A 16,614-nucleotide genomic window follows, 5' to 3' on the forward strand; every position below is an offset into this window, starting at 1 on the left:
CTAACATTTGGTCTCTCCTGGAGAATGTTCCATGTGCACTTGAGAAGAATGTATATTCTACTCCTACTGACTGGAGGGTTTTTTAGATGTCTTTAGATCTAGTTAAGTTACAGTGTTGTTCAAGTCTTCTGTGTCTTTCCTATCTTCTGTCTAGTTATTCTATTCATTATTGAAAGTGAGATATTGAAGTCTCTAAATATTGTTGAGTGGTCTCTCACTTCAGTTCAGTTTTTGTTTCATGTATTTTGGGACTCTTTTCTTAGGTACATATATGTTTGTAATTGTTACATTTTCTTGATGAATTGACCCTTTTATTGTTATGAACTCTTTTTTTTTTTTCCTCTAGTAACAATTTTTATCTTAAGTCTGTTTTGTCTAACCTTAATATAGACACTCTTGCTGTCTTTTGGTTAATGTGTGCATGGTATATGTTTTACCATCCGTATAATTTTACTTTCAACCTATTTGTCTTCAAATCTAAAATATGTCTCTTGTAAACGTTATATAGTTGGATCATGCTTTTTTTAAAATCCATTCTGTCAATTTTTGCCTTTTAAAGGAGAGTTGGATCCATTTACATTTAATGTCATTACTGATAAGATAGGATTTATGTCTGCTTTTTTTGCTATTTGTTTTCTAAATGTCTTATGTCATTTTTGTTCCTCAATTCATGCATTACTAGCTTTTGTTACACAGACATTTTGTAATATACTATTTTGATTCCTTTTTTGTTTATTTTGCTGTATATTTTTGAGTTATTTTCTTAGTGGTTTCTCTGAGGATTGCCATTACCACTTTAATTTATAGGAATCTAGTTCAGATTAATACCTATTTAATTTCAATAATATGCAAAAATTTTGCTCCTATGTAGCCCCATTTTTCTCCTCTTTTATGCTGTTATTGCTTCAAATTATATCTTTAAACATTGTGTGCCTGTAACTTAGATTTATGACTATTGCGTTATAGAGTTGTCTTTTACATGATGAGAAATCGCCAGCTTAACTTAGTGAGAATCCCTTCCATGTGATCAGTTGCTTTTCTCTGGATGCTTTGAAGATTCTCTCTTTGTCTTTGTCTTTTCACAATTTGACTATAATGTGTCTAGGTATGGATCTCTTTGAATTTATCCTGCTTGCCATTGAGCTTCTTGGATGTGCACGTTAATGTTTTTTACCAAATGTGAGAAGTTTTTAGTCATTATATCTTCAGATATTCTTTCTGCCCCTTTGTTTCTCTTCTCCTGCTGGGACTCCCATTATGTGTGTGTTTGTCTCTTTGATGACATCCAACGGGTCTCTGAGGCTCTGTTCAGTTTTCTTTTTTTCTGTTTCTCAGACTGGATAATCTTTTTAAAGATTTTTATTTATTTTTTGCCCCCAAAGCCCCAGTAGATAGTTGTATGTCACAGCTGCACACCCTTCTAGTTGCTGTATGTGGGACTCGGCCTCAGGATGGACAGAGAAGTGGTGCCTCGATGTGCACCCGGGATCCGAACCCGGGCCGCCAGCATCGCAGCGCACGCACTTAACCACCAAGCCACAGGGCCGGCCCAGACTGGATAATCTCAATTGACCCATCTTCAAGTTTGCTAATTCTTTCTTCTGCCTATTTATATCTGTGGTTGAGCCCCTCTAGTGAATTTTTTATTTCAATTATTTTGTTTTTCAACTCAAGAACTTTTATTTAGTTCTTTTTTATAATTTCTATCTCTTTATTGATATCCTGTATTTCATGAGACGTTTGTTCTTATACTTTCCTTTAATTCTTATAGACATGGTTTCTTTTTAGTTCTTTGTGCATGTCTGTATGAGCTGGTTTCAAGTCTTTGTCTGGTAAGTCCAATGTTTGAGCTTCCTCAGAAGAAAGATTCTATTGACTGCTTTTGTCCCTCTGAGTATCGGCCATGCTTTTCTTTGTGTCTTGTATTTTTGGTTGAAAACTAGGTGTTTTAGATAATGTAATTTGGCAGTTAGAGAACCTAGATCCCTGCCTTTCCCAAGTTCATTTCTATTATTGCTGTTTGTTTACTGATTCTCTTGGGACTAAGTCTGTAAAATCTGATTTCTTTATGTGTGGCCACCAAAGCCTCTGCTTAGTTCACTTAATTATCAGCTAATGATTGAATAGAGATTTCCTTAAATGCCTGGAACCAGTAAGTCTCCCAGCCTTTGCAGAGTGATCCTTGTAAACGCAAGTCAGACCCTGTCATTCCTCTGCTCTGAAGGAAAAGGTCAAGTCCTGCAGTGGCCTACAAGACCCTGTGTGATCTAGCCCCAGTCTCTCCCTCCCTCCCTTTCTCATGCCATACTGGATTGGTCTTTTTCCTGATCCCCAAACATACCAAGAAATTCTGACCTCAAGGCCATTGCGGTTGCCAGATACTCTCATGGCTCATTCCCTCCTCTCCTCCAGGTCTGTATTCAGCTGTCACCTCAACAAGGGCTTTCCTGTCCACCTCTCCTCCCCTTCCCCTGTATTCTCCATCATCCTTCACTGCTTTATTTTCCTCTTAGCTCTTATCACTAGCTGTCGTACTCTGTCCTGCTTTTCCTTTGTTTGTTTATTGTTCCCCTTTCTGCATTGTTAGCTCTTTAGAGGTAGAGATTCTTGTTTGTTTTGTTCACTACTGTATCTACTGTGAAGAGAAAAATGCTTGACAGTAACTGTTTGTTGAATAAAGGAGTGGTGATCTTTGGCAATCTGTTCCTGTTTGACAATGAGGCACTAAAATGCTGATTGGAACTCTTTGTATGTGGTGGTCTTGTCTACTGGTAGTTTTCATGCTGACTCTTCAGCTAATGGCTGTTGGAGGATTCCAGATATCAACATCCAGAAGTCTGTCTTCAGGGATCTTTCATTTTCTACAGAGAGGAATCTCCCAATTTCTTTCTGGGAACGTTGGAGATTTAGGCTGGCGGGAGTGGAAGACTTGGTTTCTGGCATTCTGGGAGCTGAGAAAAGGAGCTGAAGGTCACACAGTTTGGTGTGTAGACTGCCATTTAATTGTGCTAATTTCAGCCCATAGCTCAAGTCGCCTCTTCCTGATATCCGCTCATGTGGAGCAGCTTTTCTTCACTCTCTCCAGAGAATTATCCTCTGATCTTCTCAGGGGTGATGGGAATTTAAGTATTCATCATCTCCCCTCTGTTCAGGCCCATCTTCCCAGATACATGGTGCCTTGAAGTGCTGGGTCTCAGGGACTCTAGGGAAGAATCTCCTCTCCTTTCTCTCTGTGATTTTCCTCTGTAAGAACCCAGCATTTACCATGTTAAATCCCTTAACCACTGTATTTCCTTCTTTTTGTCCTAGAAGGTTGATATCTTGTTATATTGATTTACTGTCATTTTGACTAGGCTTGGGAGGGAGAGGAGATAAAAATATATAGTTAATGTGCCATTATTAACTGAAAGCTCTTTGTGGTTCTTAGTATCAGTTTTAATTTTGTATTTAAATGTTTGCTTGGAGTGTCCTATCTGCCTCTAACCCTTGAGTATAGGCACTGTATCTTATGCTTATTTGTACTTGCAGAGCCTTGCATAGATTAACTGTTAGGTTGATTGGCTGGTAGTGGAACAATAGCATAAGCAATATTAAATTTTTTTTACTTGGCCTTATTTTCTTATTTTGTTTCAGTGTCTAAACTACTTTTCAAAAACTAAATCAAAATTGAATTGATAATAGTTTTTCTCTTTTTTAAAATAAATCTTTTGAAATGTTGAAATTAAATTGCTTCTTTGCTAATCTGATTTTTAGGAATGAGAGAACAAAGCACTACAAGTAGAGTACCTTTAAATGACTCATAATTACTCACGCAAATGCATGTAAACTTGGGTATGCAATTAGGCAGCTCGTTATGTTGCAAATACAATTACATGCTTAAATGCATGGCCACTCCCTCAGCTCACCCAGCTGTCCTCTTGTCTTAAGCTTATGATCAGTTATTATTAAGCTCCAACTGTCAGAATTTGAAAATACATGCTGGTGCTAGTGGTGCCTTTCAACCACTAATGGAGGAAGAGTTTGAAAAGGAAATTTTCCTTTGAATTTATGTATTGCAGAGTTGGTCTTCTTCATTGGCAAAATCCCTTTCTTCTACTGGAGATGCAGGCTATGCAGTTAGAACAAATATCATTGAGGATAATAGTGGTCAGTGATATTTACGGTATAGTATATACCTCTGTCATCTCTGACCTGTGATTCTGAAATCCAGAAAGACCTGAAAAATTTTTTATAACTCTTTGGTGGCAAAACCTGACCTGACCTGCTTCGTTAGAACTCAAACTTGACATGTAATGATGAAGCTCTTTCTAGTCTTTATTTATCCCAAATTACCGGTGTGAATATGTATGTATTTTGCTGGAGAGTTATTAATGTGTTTGATTATGGACCCCTGACCCAACCTCACTGAAGATTTATGTGGTAATATAGTATATGTACTATATTACCTTTTTAAAATGCACAAGTTGTGAGTTTCAAACACTTTTTGGTCCCAGTAGTTTCTGATAAAGAGTTATGTAGCCTTATAGTAAGAGCAACAGTTTGGAGTTAGTTGGAGTTAAAATTCTAATAGGGGGATAAAACCCCCTTACCTCGTAGAGTGTGGATTGCTACTGCTATTATTATTTTTGCTATTCTTGTTGTTTTTATTATTGCTTTAGTTTTAGAACTGATATTTATATCTACTTTTAGAATGTCCTGAAAACAGTTCTCTAACAAAATAATTAGATAATTTACATGGTTACTAGGTGGTAAAATTATTTTATTTTCAAACTCTCCGTTGTTGGTTGTCAGTAAGTGCAGTTCTTATCTGTTCAGTGGTGTCATTATAACATAAATAATGTTTAAATTGAGTTTCTAGGATCGTAGTAGTATAAGATCAGTAAAAGGTAAAATTGAAAATTCTTCTGTCAAAGTATCTTTTCTATAATTAATGAGTAAAATATATATTAATTTTATGTAGCATTAAATTCTATTTAGTATGACAATTTTTACTGAATATAAAATCATAACCTCATAGAGTTTATCAAAGCCTAGCTAAAATGTCTCCAAAGTTATCTTGAGCTCCTACCTCAGTAGATAAAGGGCTCCTCAGAATCATTTTTAAATTTCTGTGGCATTAGTCACATTATATTATACTTGATTGTTTTCCAAACTTTGTTTTGCTTATATTTGACAGTGCTTAGCTCTTGGTAAATGCTCAGTTAACCTTTTGAATGAATGAGTGAATGTATGAAGTTGAGGAAATTAAGAATCATCTAGTCCTTCCACACAAGTAGTACTATATGTGAAACAACTCCTCTCCCATTGGATTTCATTCTAGTACCTAATTTTATAGAGTATACTGTACCTGGAACAGAATAAATATGGAACTCAATAAATATGTGATGAATGGAAATTGAATTAAAATCTACCTCCTTACTTTTAATGGGTCTAGTTTTATTCTCTGAACATAAAAGAATATGCTTAAGTTCTTTTTCCATGTGATGTTATACTCTCATATCATCATCATTCTCTTTCCAATTATCATTCAAAATATGTCCCACTTCACACTGTATGCTGCAGTGCCTTCTGGAAATTTTGTAAAAGAATATTTTAAAAAGTCAACTGCATGTACTTAGATATACAGTCATGCGTTACTTAACAACAGGGCTGCGTTCTGAGAAATTCGTTGTGAGGTGATTTCGTCCTTGTACAGACAACATAGAGGGTACTGAAGGGGGACAAAATTTGCCACCCCAGAAAGTGTCTCTTTAACATGAGGATTATTTTAGGCTGATTTTTTTTCTTTTCTTTTCTTTTTTTTGCTGAGGAAGATTGACCCTGAGCTAACGTGTGTTACCAATCTTCCTCTTTCATTGCTTGCGGAGGATTAGCCCTGTGCTAATGTCTATGCCAATCATCCTCTATTTTGTATGTGGGATGCCGCCACAGTGTGGCCGACAACGAGTGGTATAGGTCCATGTCCGGGTTCTGAGCCTGCGAACCCAGGCCACTGAAGCAGAGTGCCCTGAACTTAACCACCAGGCCACGGGTCCAGCCCCAAGGCTGATTATTTTTAAGAAGCAAAAGACTCAGAAAGTTTTTCCTGTTACCTCTGCCTTAACTGCCTAAAAGAATTCAGATAAAAAAATCTGTCTCAGGAAGCGAGTTGTCACCTTAGCATAACATGAGCTAGGTAGTAGAGAGGGAGGAACCTAAAAAAAGGCCTGTTTGTTGAGCTCCCCTCTGTGTTCTCTCCTGTTTCTGTGTGACCAAACACTTGTTTTCCAAATGTTTGCTCCTTTTCACCTACCTGTGAATTGCCTTCTTTCCCTTTGAAGTCCCTGACTCTCCCCACCCCCAACATCTTCTTTTGTCTTTAGCTGAAGATGTTATTTAAGGTGACAGCTTTCACCATTTTGGCGAGTTATTCAGTTTTCCTGGGTTTCTCCCTTGTATACATGTTACTAAACTTTTGTTTGTTTTTCTCCTGTTAATCTGTCTCATGTCAATTTAATTCTTAGACCAGCCAGAAGAACCTAGAAGGGTAGAAGAAAATTTCTTCCTCCCCTACAGTACTTACACAAACCTAGATGGTATAGCCTACTACACACCTAGGCTGTAGTACTCATCTTATGGGACCACCATTGTATATGTGGCCCGTTGTTGACTGACTCGTCGTTATGTGGCTCATGACTGTATTACATACTTCTGTGTGTTCTAATGTAATTATATATCAGTTAGAGTTTCCTGTACATAAGCCCATTTTGGTTCAGAGTTATTTATTGTCTGTTGATACAGTTATACCAAATGGAGTAATTAAGAATTTTCTTAGTTTTGCTAAAGTTTTTTAAATTGTTAGTTAAAAACAAGATAATTTCAAATTTAATTGCTGTTCTATGTTATCAGTTATTTTCTTTCATATTAATAGTAGGAAAATAATGAAATTATTTTGTCTTACCGAGTAACATTATAAGTAATGGAAAAAATGATAGCCTTTATGCTAAATTTAGTAGTTTTGTTCTTTGTCTCTAATGATATTAATAATACTTTGTTGTTGTTATTTTAATCACCCTTGATCTGTTGAAACCATCCATCCACTAATCCTCAATCCTTATTTCTGCCTTAACACAACTTTAGGGTGTGGCCCAGTGGTTTTTCATAAGTAAAGTGGGGGAAGGGTATCCTTCTCTGTCAGCTGCCTAGGAATTTTAATATTCATCCTCTTTCCTCCCCACTCTTTGCCATTTTTGTCCATTACCAGAATATATGAGAATTTTGAGTTTTAAAATTAGGCATATATAATTAACATCTTAAAGACAGATTATAATCATAGAGGCAGATGATCTTGGGCACGTGGCATGTATTTTCATGTACTTAAGAATTGGTTCTGCTGCTCAAATGGATTAGAGCAAGCGGATACTTGGCTGCATTTGTGTTGAGGCCTTCCCTTTATGTTGATGAAGTTTCTTTCCTATTTTGGAGGACCGAGTATTTCCATTTAGATTGGATGATATGATGGTCATTAAAGTTGCTAAGAGACCCACGGTATCCCTTTATAGCAGTTTGATGAACTGGTTTCCAATTCTCTGCTTTTACTGACCTGTGACTTTAGAAAATTCTTCTAAATAAAAAGTGGAAGGTCATTAACAGATAATAGAAGTTTGAAATAGAACAGTCTTCACCAATTTTCTGAAACCTGCAAAACTCTTAAGGTGTGTAAAAATGTAGAAAAACAAACAATACTGTTTTGACTGAAATATGGAATATAGCAATATAGTGACAATACAGAAACCTAGAAACTTTAGATGTGGTAGTAATAATATACCAGTGGTTCAAAAGGATGTTTTCTTTAAGTTGTAAAGCCTGAAATTTAGGAGTAAATTAATATATTTTTAAGGATTAGTTGAAGATTTAACATTTTATAAATGAAAACAGCAAGGAATTTTTACACAGTTAATATCGTGGTCATTATAGGTACCTCAGAGAGCTATGCATGTCATTAAGCCCTCCTTACTGGTTAAGCCAACTACTGTTTTTGCAACTTAATGGTAGACCTTTGAGGAAAGCTATAATGTAGATAAAACCTGCCGTTTAATACTAGTTAAATGAGTAACTTCAGCTTTGTTGTGGTTGTTCTGATTTTTTTTTCTCTGAAAAGGAACTAGGGAAACGTGATTAATAAAATCAACCTGCTAGATTTTAATTTTGTTTTTTTTTTTCTCGAGGAAGATCAGCCCTGAGCTAACATCCATGCTAATCCTCCTCTTTTTGCTGAGGAAGACCGGCTCTGTGCTAACATCTATTGCCAATCCTCCTTCTTTTTTTCCCCAAAGCCCCAGCAGATAGTTGTATGTCATAGTTGCACATCCTTCTAGTTGCTGTATGTGGGACGCCGCCTCAGCATGGCCAGAGAAGAGGTGCATCGGTGCGCGCCCAGGATCCGAACCCGGGCCACCAGTAGCGGAGCGCGCGCACTTAACCGCTAAGCCACGGGCCCGGCCCCTTAATTTTGTTTTTGATGGAAATTTTTCCTCCTGTAAAATTTAATGGCCATGAATTTGATTGCAGAGGTTATTTACCATAACTGACTTGTCCCCTGAGAGGCAATTTAAAACAATTCCGTTAGAATCTAGATAACTAATAAAAAAGAATGTTGTGGAACATTATTAAAAAGGATGTCATGGAAGTAATTTCAGATCTGTTCTGATATTTTTATATTCCTACCCCTTGCCTCCCCCCGCCCCCCCAAGAAAAGTCAGTAAACACAATATAATCTTTTCATTGTCTTAGAAGCCCATGTTTAGGGCTGATTTAAGGTTTAAAGGTGAAACTACTTTATTATGAGGTCCTTTGGTAACCAGTGTGCCCTTGCATAGCAGGCAAAATAGATCTGACTTTCACCAAAAAGTCTTCTTATATCCAGTAGTTTTATGGTGAGGTATTTGAGTGACTTTATCTGAATAAGGAAAATTAGACAATTTAAAAAATACTTTTGCCAAACAGGACCCTGTAAGTCTTAGTACCTTGTGCGCATGAAATTCATGAATGCATTCTTACATCATATATGAATAGATTTATTTATGAAATATTTATTGAACACATACTACTTGGCAGGCAATGTTCTAGGTAACAGAAATTCAGCATTTAGAACAGATGAGGTTCTTACTCCCCCAGGGGACAGTGTCTTGGATCTTATGTTTTAGGAAAGTGATAGTAGTGTGCTTTTTTGCTGTCTAAAAGGAGAGAAGATTGCTGTCTTAGGTCGTACAGCAGTATATGGGAGAGCTTTGCATTTGCAAATATGACTGATGGGAAGCAGATACCCCTGTAGTTGCAGTGCCTAAACTCTCACTCGCAGAAGGTGCCCCATGATTTTCCTAGCTTGCTCATGTGTGTTCATTCCAACCTGAAGTCCTTTCAAATATACTTTTTTCAGTGTCCCAGCCTGCCCTGTTTTCTCCAGCCCTCGTCTGTCTTCCCCATGGACTCAGTGCAATCTCAGTTCATTGCTTTCCATGACTTGAGTGTGTGTGTGCACGTTCACATGCCTTTCTGCTCCAGCTGGATTTTAAACTCCTTCAGGGAGACCACAGTCAGAGACTTTGGTTTACTCAGTGCCTTATATGGAGTAGCATTTAGTATCAATATTTGTTGACTTCAAGCTACTGTCCTAAAATTGCTTAAAATCATAGCAATTCCTTTTAAAAGTTTTCTACATTGAATTTTTTAAAAATGCCTTGTATTTCTTTTTTTTTTTTTTTGTGAGGAAGATCAGCCCTGAGCTAACATCTGCCAATCTTCCTCTTTTTGCTGAGGAAGACTGGTCCTGGGCTAACATCCATGCCCTATCTTCCTCCACTTTATATGGGACGCCGCCACAGCATGGCTTGACAAGTGGTGCGTCGGTGCGCGCCCGGGATCCAAACCCTGGGCCGCCACCGCGGCAGAGTGCGCGCACTTAACCGCTATGCCACTGGGCCAGCCCCCTTGTATTTCTTAAGGGTTTGTCTTTTATGGTTAAAGTCAAACCACTTAGTGTATCAAAACCTTTACGTTTGTTTTTAAAAATTGCATAGATTATGCTAATATGAAACTTCTCGATAGGACTCCTTTTATGCTCATTAAGAGTTGTTTTTCATCTTCACAAGCCCCGTAGCCTTTGTGTGTGTGGAGGGGAAATTCACCCTTTCTAATCAGGCGAAGTAATATAATTAAATTAGTATGGCTATCTCTAACATTTCCTTTTTTTTTTTTGATTGGATAGGGTATTAGGTGTCCTTTTTCTTTGTTACAACTCTCTTCCTCCTACCTTCCTTTCTTCAAAAAGTTAAGCTAGATAATTTCCATTATGATTTTTGTTTTTTTCCTATATAATTGATTACTATCAAAATACACAGGCACATATTCATTGGAAGTTCCATTTTGTCAGAGCCCAGGATTCTCCTCTGATAGCCTCCACGTTAAGAGAGGATTTCAATAGCATAGCTTTCCCACTGAGCGAGGGTTGTTTCTTTTGGGATAAACTTTGACCTCAATGGGTGAGACATCGAGCTGGGACAGATTTGTATCAACAGCAAAAGAGTAAAAAGCAGTCAATATTTTATGGAAGTAGTTGGATTACAAACTGAAGTATTCCTATTTTATTAATTGGTTATAAATTCTCTTCAGTCTTTTGTTCCTCAGCCTTTCATTGGGACTAACTTTGTGGGCCCTGGTGACCCATTTTAGGTTCAGTCTGAAGAATTCTATTACAGAATTTTAATTTTTAATGAGTTAAATGAAGCAGACCATACAAGATCGAATATAATTATCAAGTAATTAGTTGAAAACTCTTGAAAGAAGGTAATTCTCATTTCGGACTTCTGTTTGTCGTGAGTGGCAAACTTAAAAAATTTTTCATACCAAATATGCTTTTGTAGATTCTAGTACTATTTTGAATGAAAGAGGTGATAGATAAATGGATGGATGGATATTATAAGTGCCTGAATTATTTATGTGTTTTGATAGTTCTAATGTAAGAGTATTTATTAATATCTTTGTATCCCAGACTAAGTGAGATTTTTCCCTTATAAGCCTAAGTTGTTCCTACTTTGTTTATTCTCTTCCATTATATACTTGTTTTTTTTTAAATTTTTTAAATTTTATTTATTTATTTTTTCCCCCAAAGCCTCAGTAGATAGTTGTATGTCATAGCTGCACATCCTCCTAGTTGCTGTACGTGGGACGCGGCCTCAGCATGGCCAGAGAAGCGGTGTGTCAGTGCGCGCCCGGGCTCCGAACCCGGGCTGCCAGCAGTGGAGCACGCACACCCAACCGCTAAGCCACGGGGCCAGCCCACATTATATACTTGTTGATTATGCATTTTGTAGTTGTTTTTCAAGACTTCTAATAGAAACAAGGATTTAAAAATTATATTGAAGAGGGAGCCGTCCTGGTGGTGTAGCGGTTCACGTGCTCCACCACTGGTCTGGGGTTCGCAGGTTCGGATCCTAGGCGTGGACCTGCACACCGTTCATCAAGCCATGCTGTGGTGGCATCCCGTACAAAGTAGAGGAAGATGGGCACGGATGTTAGCCCAGGCCCAGTCTTCCTCAGCAAAAAAGAGGAGGATTGGCAACAGGTGTTAGCTCAGGGCTAATCTTCCTCGTAAAAAAAAAAATTATATTGAAGAGAATCTGGTTGTAGAATAACTCACTCTGAGTTGGCATGGTGAGAATGTATATTTGCTGACTTTTGCATCAACCCCGGCAGGTTTTGGGTCCTGCTCCCAGATGGTGTTCCTTCTTAGACAACTTGACAGAAGAATTAGAAGAGAATCCAGAAAGCACAGTTTATGATGATTACAAATTTGTCACCAAGAAAGACCTTGAAAATTTAGGTAAAAAAAATTATGATAAAATGTTTATAAAACTGTTTTATTTCTACTTTTTTGGGGGGGTTTCAAACATTAGAAGTGGTGGAGTTGCGTTTGTCTGTTTTTCCTATCTTCTCTTTCTGCCAGGTCAGATACTGAACATATTATGCATACTATATATTGTCAAGTTTGTAATCTCTGCTGAGAGAAAGGTTCAGATAAATTCAACCTACTGAAGCTTTTTTTCTATCTTAAATGAAGAATAAGTTTTTTTAGCATACTAGCTGTGAATAGAAAAAATATTTGTCAAGAAAGCAGTAATTCTTTTTCAAATACTGTTGGATTGTAATAAGATTTTGAAAATATCTCAGTCTGCAAGTAAATGATTTCTGGCTCCCTTTTAGGTTTGCTTATAAAAGACTCTATTCAAAACTTAGAAACCATAGATTGAATCCTCAGATATATAGAACCTTAATAGTTACTTTAGGCTTAAAGGTCACAAACCTAGAAATGCCTCTTAATAATTGCCAACACTTATATAGGGCTTACCATGTACCAGGCAATATTCTGAATCTTTTACATACAACTCATTTAATCCTCACAACTCAATGGAGTGGATACTATTATGATTCTATTTTATAGATAAGGAAACTGAGGCACAGAAGTTGCTTCAGTGGTAGCACTTGTGAGGGTTGGGTTTTAAACCTAGAGTTCTATCTGTGGTTGAGTTGAAAAGCCATACTAACCCCTTGGAAGAGCATATTTATCTCAGTTGCCTAGCACTAGTTTGTAGGATAGAGAGAGTAGATTTTGCTAATCTTGTTCTTTTGTTGGGAAGAGGCTACATAGCAAATTATTGAGAGTGGAAAAACTGAGAGGACCCATTCTCCTCAAGTCTAGACCACTCAGTTGTCTTTGGAACAAATAGATGTACAACAGAAAATAGAATCATGTAATAAATAGATTGAGAGGTTCCTAAACTGTATTTTAAGCTATATTTCGTAGCACAGTTAATCCAGACAATTCATCTTCTGCCAGTTACCACCAAAATAATTCTTTAAATTTTAATGTGTTAAAAAGAAAAGAGTTGTGTTCAGCCTTTTTAAAAACGACTTATGAATGAAATAGGGTGAACTGGGATCTTCCTCCTGGAGTACCCTCTCAAACGTCTCCAGCACAGTGTTGACAGTACCCTTGTGTCGTACCCACCTGCGTTCTTAAGTTGGAGAAAAGTCGTTGCTAATTTGTAGATTTTTTTTAAACTACTGTGTTTAGTTCGTTTTGGGTGCTTTTTCAGTCTCTTTACTGGGTTTATTTTAGGTCTAGGTATATTTTGTTACAGTGTAATCATAGTGCTCATTTTTAAAATGATGGAAATAGATATAATATTCAACAAAATAAGTTACACTAGAAAGCATTTTCATGTACATTATTAATATCTTTTAATATTAAATAAGCCATTGGTTATCATTTTTCAGTAGATTTCACCATCATATATAAAACCTTTTAAATAATTTATATTAAAAGTAGGAGTAGGGGCCAGCCCGGTGGTGTAGTGGTTAAGTTTGCGCACTGCACTTCAGCGGCCCAGGGTTCGTGGGTTTGGATCCCAGGCACGGACCTACACACTGCTTATCAGGACATGCTGTGGCAGCGTGCCGTATACAAAATAGTGGAAGATGGGCACGGATGTTAGCTCAGGGCCAATCTTCCTCACCAAAAAAAAAAAAAAAAGTAGAAGTAAAACCATGTAACTAATTTCCCTTATTTCTTAAGATTGTATTTAGTGCAGCAGTAATAACATTGAATACTTGCAAGTTCTGACTTTTCCCAGCTACGAACTTTAGCAGATCCTATATAGCATGCTATTTCCCAAAACATGTCTCCCGGTCTATTACTTCTCTGGAAGTGCTGGGTGGATAGCACAGTCGCTAATGTCATGGACATTAGAGGTAGACTGACCTGGTTCACATCCCACCTCTACCACGTAATGTCTGCATGACTTGGCCAATTTACTTAACCTCATTAAGCCTTGGTTTCCTCATCTATAAAATGGGAATAATAATGGGACCTCCCTGTAGGGTTGCTTGGAGAATGAGTCAGAAAATGCCTGAACAGTACTCAGCACAGTGTCTAAATGTAATAAGTGAATGTTAACTGTTATTTTAAGAGATTTGTGGCAAATAAGTTTGGGAAATGCTAGGTTAAATAAAGTTACATCAGTTTCTTTACTTATGGCCTTCTTCGAGCCTTTAACATCATCGCACATTGTAAATCTCCAGAAGGGAGAGGAAAATATGAAGCATTTCCCAAACTTACTTGACCATAGAACTTTATTTTCCTCAGAAGATCTCTTGGAACTTGTGTTCTGTGGAGCTAACTGTGAGAAGTGCTGCTGCTGTCAGATTCTCTGTTTAGAGAATCTCTGTTTAATTCTCTGTTTAATGTGAAAAGCTTTCTGCTTGGTTTTTATTTATGACCTAACTTAAAATAATTCCGTGACATAAATGTGAGTTTTATACACTTAATAGAGGAAACAAAAATTATTGTTGCTATGATTGATGTATGTATTTTACAATTTGGTCATTAATCCAATCAATTATTCAAGGAAAGATTATATAATAAAAACATATTTGCAAGTACATAAATGCAGATTGTTGTGCATTGGTACATTTCATTAAGGTTCAGCCCCCCCCTTTTTAAGATTCCACTGTGAAATCCAAACCCGGTAGTTTTATTAATCTGTTAGATTCTAGAAAAGTATTTTTCTGACCAAGTCGTATGATTACTTCATGAGATTATCTTGAATTTAATTTTGCCTTTTGATGTTGTTCTGTAATGTAAACTATTTTGTATACCTGCATAATTTTGCCTAGTACTTGATTTCCAGGTCTGGATGGATGTTTATTTCTAAAATTTGGAAATCAGGGTAAAGTTTTCCTTAGAAACACAGTCACTTAGTATTATATCAGCTAAAGGTATTCTCCATGTGGGTATATCATATGTGGTCTTATTTTGAGGCTAAATATGCTCATAACATTTCTCTGTGTAAATATTTGCAATTAATAAATAATTTCTGTAACATAGGCAGAGTTTCCTTATGTGACCAACAGTACCACTAATTCTAAATATAATCTAAAACCAGGAAATTGTTCAGGGCAGGGTTCCCAAACACTGATTGTCAGTGAGCTTTTTGTTCTTCCATAATGAAGCATGTGTGTATGTAATGTATACGTTAATGTGCTTATGTATGTTTATGTATGTTAATATAAATTTGTCAGCTGTTCTTTCTTAGGAAGGAACATGCCTTTTCTACATTATTGTTGTGACTGTATCCTTTTTTTTGGAAATTATGAGAGATAACAGTGTTCCTGCCCCATCACCACTACTGTTCCTACTTGTCAGTACAAAAGTTGGCAACTTACTGTTGATCCAAGTATTATTTTTTAAATTGAACTCATTCGTGGAGTCCAGAAATCTGAAAACTGCTGGTATAAGGAACCCTTTTTTACCAATCTGTCATAGTTCATAAAGGCTTTTTCATCATTTTTACACTTAGTATTAGGTTTACAATAAGTAAGGATAATATTGCTTGAAGTGGATTAAAATTTTCTCCATAGGTATTGAAGATTAGTAATTCTCATCCTTAAATTTTTACTCAGAAGTGAAATCTAATTATAATCCAGGAAAAACTGTTGAGTTTTAATCAGGATTTCATAAGGACCTGCCTTCTGATTAACTTTCCCCAGGGCTCACACATCTCATTGGATCACCTTTTCTCCGGGCCTATATGCATGGATTTTTCATGGATATAAGACTCTATCACAAGGTAAATACAAAACTACACTTATTTTAAGTGATTAATGAGCCATTTGTTCTCTACTTACTTGCATTTTCATAAAACATACTTATGATTTGTAAGAGATCTGTCTATTCTTTGGCGTAATAGTCATGGTGTATATGAAACAAGCTGCTAACTATGATTCTTTTTTTCCTACTTTGAAAAGGTGAAATTGATGGTGAATCCATTTGCTTATGAAGAATATAGAAAGGATAAGATCCGACAGAAGATAGAAGAAACACGTGCACAGAGAGTCCAATTAAAGGTGAACATTGTACATACTCACTGTTAAATTTACTAGAGAAAAGTACTTAATTTTCATTTTGCGTATTATTCCAAAGAAACCTGCTATCCATTTCTTAGTTTTTCCATCCTTAGTTTACATCTTTTACTAATATTTTTGTATATTTTATTTGTTGTGAGGGTGGGTACTCTGTGCTATTATCATTATGGCCTCTATGGTAAGGGTATTTTTTTTTTTTAATAGTTTTATTTTATTTATTTTTCCCCCAAAGCCCCAGTAGATAGTTGTATGTCATAGCTGCACATCCTTCTAGCTGCTGTATGTGGGAAGCGGCCTCAGCATGGCCGGAGAAGTGGTGCGTCAGTGCGCACCCGGGATCCGAACCCGGGCCGCCAGCAGCGGAGCGCACGCACTTAACCGCTAAGCCACGGGGCCGGCCCTATGGTAAGGGTATTGTGGGACATAACGCCAGATGGACTGATGCTGTCAGCCCTGCTAAGGAAATCTGGTGGAGTTTTCAGATGGGTTTTCAGAGTCTACAGTGTTGGGCGCTTTGCTAATCCCCAACACTTGCTAACATTTGGCGGTATCGTAGGCTGGCTGCTTGGATCGTGGGAAATGGTCATTAGACTATGTGAGGGTCCAGACAGGAATCAGACCTCACTAGTTACATTAATAGAATTTAGCATAAAG

At 37.0% G+C, this 16,614-nt stretch overlaps 1 protein-coding gene across 1 annotated transcript in view; it reads left to right on the plus strand.

Moving 5' to 3' along the window:
- Window positions 1–16,614, plus strand: part of NOL10 (nucleolar protein 10) — a 106,261-nt gene that overhangs the window by 59,851 nt on the left and 29,796 nt on the right. The window contains exons 14-16 of the mRNA XM_004436467.3: window positions 11,734–11,860; window positions 15,586–15,665; window positions 15,844–15,942. Coding sequence (XP_004436524.1) covers window positions 11,734–11,860; window positions 15,586–15,665; window positions 15,844–15,942 — 306 coding nt within the window. The remainder of the gene's footprint in view (window positions 1–11,733; window positions 11,861–15,585; window positions 15,666–15,843; window positions 15,943–16,614) is intronic.

The sequence above is a fragment of the Ceratotherium simum genome, chromosome 11 (genome assembly GCF_057802395.1).
Source record: "Ceratotherium simum simum isolate JZ-2026a chromosome 11, ASM5780239v1, whole genome shotgun sequence".
In the NCBI taxonomy this organism is placed as follows: domain Eukaryota; kingdom Metazoa; phylum Chordata; class Mammalia; order Perissodactyla; family Rhinocerotidae; genus Ceratotherium; species Ceratotherium simum.